This window comes from Parus major, chromosome 1A (genome assembly GCF_001522545.3).
Source record: "Parus major isolate Abel chromosome 1A, Parus_major1.1, whole genome shotgun sequence".
Classification (NCBI taxonomy): domain Eukaryota; kingdom Metazoa; phylum Chordata; class Aves; order Passeriformes; family Paridae; genus Parus; species Parus major.
The window spans coordinates 53,175,522-53,184,952 of record NC_031773.1 but is presented as its reverse complement, the minus strand read 5'-3'; the positions used below and the strand labels follow the sequence as shown (position 1 = coordinate 53,184,952).

At 37.0% G+C, this 9,431-nt stretch overlaps 1 protein-coding gene across 3 annotated transcripts in view; it reads left to right on the top strand.

Annotated features, from left to right (window-relative positions):
• The first annotated feature begins 56 nt into the window (after positions 1-56).
• The window catches only part of PARPBP (PARP1 binding protein), a 41,635-nt gene continuing 32,260 nt past the window's right edge, over positions 57-9,431 (top strand). Inside the window, exons 1-3 of one of the 3 annotated variants that reach the window (XR_002001774.1) lie at positions 57-146; positions 869-1,391; positions 8,460-8,687. Coding sequence is in view for 2 of the 3 variants with exons in the window: in XM_033514539.1 (XP_033370430.1) it covers positions 1,242-1,391; positions 8,460-8,687 (378 nt within the window). In the remaining variant the exon portion in view is untranslated. Of the gene's footprint in view, positions 147-216; positions 236-868; positions 1,392-8,459; positions 8,688-9,431 lie in introns of those variants that run through there. The other 2 variants (XM_033514539.1, XM_033514540.1) reach the window with 2 other exon arrangements.

The window sequence follows — 9,431 nt, the reverse complement described above, 5'->3', positions numbered from 1 at the left end:
GGCCCCGCGCCCATTGGGCCGCGCGGCGGATTTGAACGCGGCCGCCGCGCCCCGGCCCGGCCCCGCCACAGCGGCGGCACTCCCGGACCGTGCTGAGGGGACGGCGGCCGGGGACCCTGCGCGGCCGCAGCCGGGAGCGCTCGGCGGTATGGGAATGCCGATTCCGGCTTCTGGGGGTTAGGGGTGGCTTCGCAGGGGTTTTGGCTTGTTCGGGCTGTTTCGCTGGGAGCGGCAGGTATGGTCCCTTGGAAAGCTCGCAGGGTGGGGAGACAGGAAAGCCTCCGGAGAGATTTTATTGGGCCCCACGCCGACTTGCTGCCCACCTGTTTCATCCTCTGTGAGCCACACGTGACTTTCACATTATGAAGTGCCTTGTCCCCTTCAAACATTTTGGAGAGTGAGAAGCTGCTGTTGCAGTCGTGCTTGTTTGCCGATGTGCCCCGTCCTCCCTGCCACACTTCCTCACTTGTTACCATCGTACCGATAACCAAAAAACGAACGGGCTGTGGGCTCTGCCTCAGCTTTATGGAAAAAGGTCAAAGGTTGAGTTTTGTCTTCTGGAAGTAAACGGAATGGGTATGGCTCCTGTATTGTCACTGCAGTGTTAGGGAACTTAGTTTCAGAAAATAACAGGTTTAAAGGCAAGTTTGTACCACGTTGTCATGTATCTTGTCTTGATAAATGCGGGAAAGTGAGAGAGACTAAAACATGACATAGTCCAATTATAGTCAGAGAAGATAATGGTTTATAGAATTTAAACCCAAATTAAAAAAAAAAAAACCCGGAAAAAATGCTATACTGGTAAGAAAAGTGTTTAGAGTTGTCTGTGTTAGTAAGTCTTAGAAATATTAAATCTCTTTTTTTCCAGGTTTAAGACATCCTCATAGACACTCATCTGAATGTATAGCAAATGCAGAAAGTACTGAAGACACTCTGAAGCTGCTTTTGGAGACAAAGACTGTCATATTTGTGATAACATTCCTTTATGTTGGCATAATGTACAAGGAAAGTAAGGGCTTCATGAAGGCGTGACATGCATAAGCACTTTTAACTCCTTCACAGTTGCTCTGTCACAGTAAGGCAAGTTTGGTTTAGTTGAAAGAGTTTATTCTAGGAACTTGGTCTTTAAGAAGCTACGACAGTGTTTGCACAGCTTGTTGGGAGGTGAAGACATATGCATATGCCTCTGGCGTAGTTATATTCATTTTTCTCTCAATTATATCTATCTTCTACTCTGCACAATGGTTACTTTCCGGGAAAAAATTTTACACTTGGTTAAGTGTTTTAGAAAACAATGGCCTTTATTTTCCAACTCTGAAAGGACTACTGTGTGTGGAGCAGACTGCATGTTGATGGCGTTACAACTGTCCATGGCTGAAGTCAATAAACAGGTTAGCATTCTTTTCAGTATGTTCTTGGTACACCTCAGACTTGGTTTCTTTGCTGCACCAACTTGAAATTACTTTTTTGGCCACTTCCTTGCTGTTTGTTAAAACAAGGTGTGTCTGAGGGCCAGATGCAGCAATGCAAGAAAATCAATATGATCAAGTCCACTATTGAAGCAGAGTTAGAAAAAGGAACTGCAAGACAGATGGGAGGATAGAAGTGCTTTATGTGTATATTTCAGGTCCCATCTTTAAACACTAGTGTATTTCTGCTGATCGTGTAACTCCTCTTTATTTCCATCCAATGTTTCTTTTGTGCTATTGATCAGGGTGGGAGAACTATGGTATTTGGGGTGCATTTTTTTTCTGAATGCTCCAAAAATATTTTTGAATGACACGTGAAGAACACAAATATAAAACTGATTTGGTATGGTTTGTGTGAGTTGTACTTGCCACAGTCCATTCTTGCCTCCAGCTTTTCCTGATACTTGTCAGGTGAAGACCTATTTGTGAATACATACCCAGTACCAGTAGGAGTTACATGGCTTTTTTTGTTTGTGTATGTGAAGTATCTGTCAAATGGTGAAGAGGAGATATAACCCTAAAGTGTCTATGAAAGAAGTGCTGTGGCTTGTCAGAGCTGGAGGATATCTGAAACATACCAGAAACAGTTGCAATGTACAATTAGGCCTTTGCCTGTGTCTCATTTAAGGAGAAGAACTGGAATACTTGTTTAAATAAACTAAAGATACCTTTTTAGGTCAAATTAACCTAATTATTGATGAAAACAATACTGACTGTTGTTGGAAGACTTACTCAAGTGTTGCATAGTAGGTCATACATGTAGTACAAAGATTTAGTTTAAGAAAGCCAGAAGGAGCATACCAAATCAAAAAACATACCACAAATAACAGAGCCACATTGAAGTGAAATCCCATAGTGAGTAAAAAACCCAAACAAACAGAAAACCTGCTTCAGTTTGTGGATCAGAAATAAATTTGTAGTCTAAAATGTGCAGACTAGGAGTATCTCTTGTCTAAACATTAAGTCATCCCCCACTGTTATAAACATAGTAAGGATACTAGAATGCCAAGATACTACATTTGTAGTTCTTGGAATGTACTCACAATACCTGTGTAGATTAAAATGAGAAAACTAGTGTGCATCAAAATTAACTCTTGGAAAACAGATAAAAGACATTAATGCAAAACTGCACATGGAGGCAATCACTGTCATGTCTGTTGTGATTCTCAAGGGAGAACTGCAAACAGTTTTCCAAAGCCAGCTCCGGGAACTAAAATGTGTTCTGTTTTATGCCAAAACTTACAGACATGTAAAGGTTATGGTTCATTGTTCCCTTACAATATTTTTTTTTTCCTTTCTGTAGGGGTAATTAGCTTAGTCTACTTTCTCCTTTTTTTTTTCCGTCTTCCAGATAATATCCCTATCTTCCATAAATGCCTTTTCTTTCAGGGATGATCAAACAAAAAATATTGCAATTATTTTCAACTAATTTAATTTTGAAATGCTTAGCTTTGCCTTCAGATCTGAAGAAAGAACAAGTTTTCAAAAACCTGATTTGTTTTTTCTGATTATACTAGTTGGTATAATTAGACAAACCTTGGCTTGTATATGTGGATTAAAACTATTTTAGTGTTTGCAAGTGCTGCCTCTGAAGCACAATTTCTTTAGTTGGTATTAATTTTGATGTTCAGTCTTAAAGCAAAATATGTCTTGTTTATTTTGTTCAGCACTGAAACTTCAAACTAAGATGCAGAGTATTACAGTTGTAGGCATGTCCCTTGTTAGGTTTCTGATTTAAATACAATAATGTTGAATTGTTAGCACCTGTAGAATGGAAATCTGCTTAAAGTCAATTACTACAATAAAACAGTTTCATTAACAGGCTGTTGAGCAGCCATATTGAGAAAAACCCAACACATCCAAGCTATCACAAACAACCAAAATACACTTCTCTTCCTTCCAAAGCCTGGACAATTTTAATGGATTTGGTGTTTTAACTGGTACCTGTATCCATAGTGGAGATGAAAAATAACAAAGCTTTTTGGAGTACTCTATAAAAGTTTAAAAGCTTCATAATCTATGAATCTTAAATTTCACCAGAATGAGGGTAGCAAAAAATGTGATAAACCCTGATCAAACAGCAGGGTGAAAGAAAAAAAAAAAATCTGTCCTCTGAATCACTCTGAAAACACTTTGGTTTGTAGAACATTGTAGCCATGTTGCATAAGGTCTGTGGTGGAAGCAAATATCTTTCACCTAGATTGATTAGTATAAATCTAAAATCTAGGAACATTTTCAAGGAGAAGAACCTTCCTCAAGGTTTGACAGTACTAACAGTTTTCAGGATGGAGTTCAGCTGAGTGTAATTGCTTTAAGTTTACTGTTTATACTTGTGGATCAGAAGGGATAGAAGAAGAGTGATTAGGTCAGATAATCACCTGTCATTTTTAGACTATGGCTGTTTTAGCTAGTGGGATAAGAAATGGAATAAAACTATTATTATTTAATAATTGTTTATCATAATAGTTATTATAAAACAATTATTTTTCCAGAATCTGCTAGTTTAAAGTGTCCAACTAAAATGGGCTGTCAATCTCTTCTAGAATGAGAGCTTTGATACTGGACGAAAAACTGCTTTATTGTTGATTTTAGAAATGTATCTTCCCTTTAGAAATTTGTGTTTGTATATTTCTGATTTTGTTTAAAAGCAGTTTTGGTGTGTTTTAGTTCTGTGAGTGCATTTTGTATGCTGACTGAAGAATATTATGTTCTGTTTAGTGTCTTGTATTTCTTGAAATGATTTCCCAAATTGTCTTGCTTCCATGTTGGCAAATGAAGAAAAATGCAGAGTTGAACAGTGTTACTCCCTTAAACTGTTCTATCTGTCTCCCTTGTGGTAATGAGATACTCATAACTAACTTTGTAGCAATTTTATGTGATATGTTGCTTGTAACTCGTTGTAATGATGCTACTAAGAGAGGCTGTCTTGGCTTTTCTTCAGCATGTTTAATTTTTTCACAGACTCACAGAAGGGTTGAATTTGGAAGGGAACTGTGGAGGTCATCTTATCCAGCCTTCCTCAAATAGAGCAACCTGGCAGTGCCAGTTGTCCAGGACTATGTCCAGGTGTCTTTCAAATTGTCTCTGAGCATGGAGACTCCATAACCTCCCTGAACAACCTGTGCCACTACTCAGGCATTCTCGAAGTGTTTCCAGATGTTCTGTGTGTGTCTCAGTTTGTGCCCATTGTCTCTGCCCCTACCACTGGGCACCTAAGGAAAGAGCCTAGCTCTGTCATCTTTGCATCCTCCCTTCAGATATTTGTATGCATTGGGGAGATCTTCCCTGAGCACTCTTTTCTCTTTTAGTAGCCAGACTAAACAGCCCCAGCTTTCTCAGCCTTTCCTTATGTGAGAGGGGCTCCTGTCTCTTAATGAAGTCTGTGGATGATATGTGAACTTCCTTGGACTTTGCTCCAGTGTGTCTCTGTCTCCCTCATACTGAGGAGCCCAGAACTGCACACAGTATTAAATGTGGTCTCACCAGTGCTGAGTAGCCTTCTCTACACTTCTTTTGAAAAGAATTCAGAGTAATAAATATTTCCCAGGATTTTTTTTAAAGGAAATTATATATTGAGACTGTTGTCCTCTTTCCCATACCCTGTGTAATCAAACTGTAACTATAAGATAGTTTAATGTATTTTTGTTTTGCTTAACAACTAGGATTGTTTTAATGATGTTTAAACTCTTGCTATGTAAGTCTTGATGCATCTTCCCTAGCTTATCAATAGGACTTTTTCTTCTCCCTCCCACCCCTTTTTCTATAGTATTACAGGTATAATTTGTGGTAATTACAGGTGTTTTGAGGGGTAGAAGAGGAAGCAAGGATGTGTGGGATTTTTGTACTTTCATTTGTTTCTGACCAGCAGGGTTCTAAATTTTCAATCTTGTGTTTTTATTACCACTATAATTGATAGCATTGGCTTTAGAAAGTTCTGGTTTGTTCTTTGGGTGAATGCAATTTTTACTTTGCCTATTTCATGATTCTGCTATTCTACTGACCCATATATCCAATACCTCTCTAGTCCTCCTTAAACAGAGCATACCTCTACTCTCTTGTGCCCTGGTACTTTTTCTCTTGACACCCCCCTTACCCACCCAAAGAAAAAGGTGTTGAGTACCCATGCCATTGTAATTTTATTTATTATTATTTTACAATATTGTCATTTCCCTAGGCTTGGACTATTGGCCTGTAACTTCATGTTGCAGTAATAAAGCAGATGGGACTCAGTTTTTTCATGCAGAATAGTGAATTCTTTATTCACAAAGCTCATGTTTATAGAAAATATCAGAAGGCATTGTGTTAAACCTAACTGGTAAGCTCTACAGTGACAGTTTATTGGTTGGTAAGGGCTATTGTATATGTCTATCAAATTTGCTCTCTCTAGATATGTTTATATATTTTCTTCACTGATTCTCAGGGGACAGATTCATAGTTGATGCAGGTGCAAACTTGTTTTTCCCTCCAAGAGTAGGTTGCGTTAATGGACTTTGTTTCCAAGATTGTTTCCAAGATTGTTTGGCATGCACTTAGAAGAAGTAAAAGGTAGCTGTTAATTCAGTAGAGCAAGGCCTGATTTTATAAGGGCTTTATTTTATAATACCTTTTACTTGTCTGTAACACCTTCACTGCACTTCACAACCTAACAACTGCCAGATGTCCACACACTTGTATTCACATGAACCAGTTTTTCAATCTGTGCACAACGTTTTCAGCATGATGGGAAACTTGTTAAAAATGCTGCTTTATCCTACCTGAATTTGCTTTATGTACCACAGTCTAGAAACACCTCTGCTGTGTGAGAGTGTAGGGAAGCAATGAAGGCTGAGCAGGACTAGAGGTGACAAGTGTGCAGAATTGCATAACTCAAGGACAAATGACAAAAACCAGAAAACAATGCTGCAGTCCAGGAGTATGCCTGGAAAGAATAGACCCAACACAGGGGTGGTGGTTAAGCACAGCAGTCTTTTACACACATTCCTAAAAAGGTTGGTGAGCATTTATTTGGGGAAGGCGGAAGCCAACATTTTGATGCTGAGATGTATAACTTTGTTTTTAAAACAATTTGTTGTGAAAATAGAAATTGATTTGCTATGTAGTTAGCACTAGAAAACTAACAGTACCTACAAAATAGTAAAAAATGGTGTCTTTAAGCATGAAATGTTGCTGCTGGATTTCAGACATTCTAAAATAAACGTCCTAAGTTAATATGCTTCATTACCTGGAAGTAAAAATGCTTTATAATACCTTATTATAATGCCTATTCCTATGAAATGAAATATTTTCTCTGCCTACAATAGAATGAAAACATGGGACTTTTTGAACTTCCTTAAGCTATTAACCTGTTGACAAATGCTTACTGTAAAACACCACAGTATTTTTAAAATTAATTTTAAAACCAGAGACTTGACAAATTGACTGTTTAAGTAATGGAATATGCAATCACAGTGGATGCCTGATCACAAAGGTTAATATCTGGAATGCAATATTTTTATTTAAAATATTTTTGCAGTACTAGCATAAACTTGGCTAATCTCTGCAGGCCCTTGATCTGGTGAGGAAAGGTTTTGATTTATTAGATACCTTATGAAGTTGTACTTTAACTTGGTACTCCTGAAGCATTTTGATTCAAAATAAAGTGAGAAAAAAACGTTTTTTTCCCCATCTACTGCTGCTTTGATCTGTTTAAATTAGGTTATAATATGATTATATGTTTAATTTTTTGAGGGGCTGAAATAAAAATCAGATACTTTTCAGAAAACACATATGCAGTTTTAATATTCTGATGATATGTGGAATAATATGTAAGTTCAAAGCTATTTATCATAACCCATGCACAAGTTAGAAGGCAGAAAAGTGCTCTGAAGGTAAAATGTGTGAGTTTGAGTGTCCTTTAATTTTCACTCCTAGTTCTTTGCCTAGACAATATAAAAATAGTTGACTTTCAGGATTTTGGAATTGTGTATTTAATGAAGTCTATTGAGAAAGTTGTGCTAAATATCCTAGAACCCAAAGGAGGGATCATTTGGACTGTAACAACTTAAATTATTAGGATTTCTCATGTTTTCTTATTTCATATGTTGCGAATGGTGTTTATAAGTAATTAATTTGCTTAATGTGGAAATGTAATGAAATAGAATTAAACCTTTGCTCTAGATAGGAGCCATCTGCCATTATAGACAGTGCAAAGTAAGGGCTGTAACTTGGTCACAGGGCATTTATCTCATGTTACATGGTGAAAAACAACTGTTTTGCTGCTAGATATTGGGGAATGCTTTAGATACTGGAAGTGTGGCCATAAGTTTACCAGCAGGAATTGGAGACTGGTACTCAGTTTAAAGATCAGGGTGTGGACAAAAATAAGGAAGATGAGTTGTGAAAGAGAATATAAGAGCAAGTAGTTGGAGGAGAAGGCAAAGGGGCACATGGAATATAATCTCGTAATTTTGACAGGAAGGGTACAGTCTATACTGTATAGTTGATGTTAATTATAGTAGTAGTAACAGAGGGGTGTGCATGGTTCTAGTGTAATTATTAGAACTGTGTAGCAGCACTGTCAATGTTATGATAAAGTATAACTGTACTAACACAAGAAAGAAAAGCTTCTTTTTTTAAGTGACATATGTTTTCCCAGTCAACTGCTTGAAACAAAGTAAGGGAGCCATATTTACTGCCTTTTGGAAATAATTGCCTGCCATGCTAAAAACAATTTCTGCAAAAGTAGTTCTGCATCATTCACTGTATTTTCTTATGTAAAATTTGATATACATGCCTGCTGCTTTGAAGATCAGGAACAAATACTGACAGAACATAACAAAATTCAACTGTAAATGCAAAGCAGTGGAAGAGCCTCAACTATAAGTAAGACTTTGTGATAAATTTAGGTTATGATAGATTTTCAAATATCTATGCAGCCTGTTTTAAATTTATTTTCACAGCTGTGCTGAATATGAAATATATATTTTTTGCTTTTTTTTTTGGTTCTATTAGTACCATGGAGACTTCACAGTATCACTTAGTGATGTGTTGGAAACTTGGAATTATTTGTTACGTGACAAACTGGGATTATATGAAAACATGAAAGAACCTGAAAATTTTGCAGAAGTGAAAAAAGGCTATCATGCCTTCTTAGCAAGAAGCAATATGTTAGATTTAATAGACATATATCAGAAGTGCTGTAGTCTTGGACTTTTAGCTGAAGATGAAAGCATATCTCCTGTAAGTATTATGTTTGACCTCTTATGTTGTTTTGATGTATTTTTGGTTCCAGTTATGGATTTATGACACTTCTAATTATACATGGGAGCTCTGGATTATTCACAAGTTACTTTGTTTCTCTGTTGGGGAAGCACTTGAGTTTAAATTACTAAATATTATAAATGGAGCTTAAATTCACTCAAAAATTGCTTCTCTGTTGTCCTGCTGGATTGTGAAGTCCCGCAACTCCTCTATGAATAAATGACTCCTTGCCATAAATTGGACTGAGAAATAAACTGTAGAGATTTGATAAAACTGAAACAAAGACTAATAATTAACATGTGATGGAGTTTTGGTTGTATGTTGATGTGCAGCCAAAATATTTTTAATGATTGCCATTTTGAAAACACCATTCTCTGTAAACAGAACTTCTGTAAAATAGATGTATTTGCATGTTTGGTATTTTTTTTTTCTGAAGTTCCAATTCAGCCACACTCAGTCACAGCTCTGTTGTTGTTTATTTCAGATCTTTTATTTGGGGTTTTTAATGTGTTGTTCTTTTCCTCCTGCTTTCCGTGGGGAAGATAAACTTGGGTGGGTCAACAAGCTCTTCCTAAACTTGGCAAAACATACTCAATTTTCTCTAAAATGTAAGCAGTGGCTTTTAGAGCAAGTGTATAACATAACTTTGTGTTAATTTCTAAGTTAATTTTAATCTTACACTTCATTTCTCTACTAGAACAGTTATACTATTGAAGATTAAAG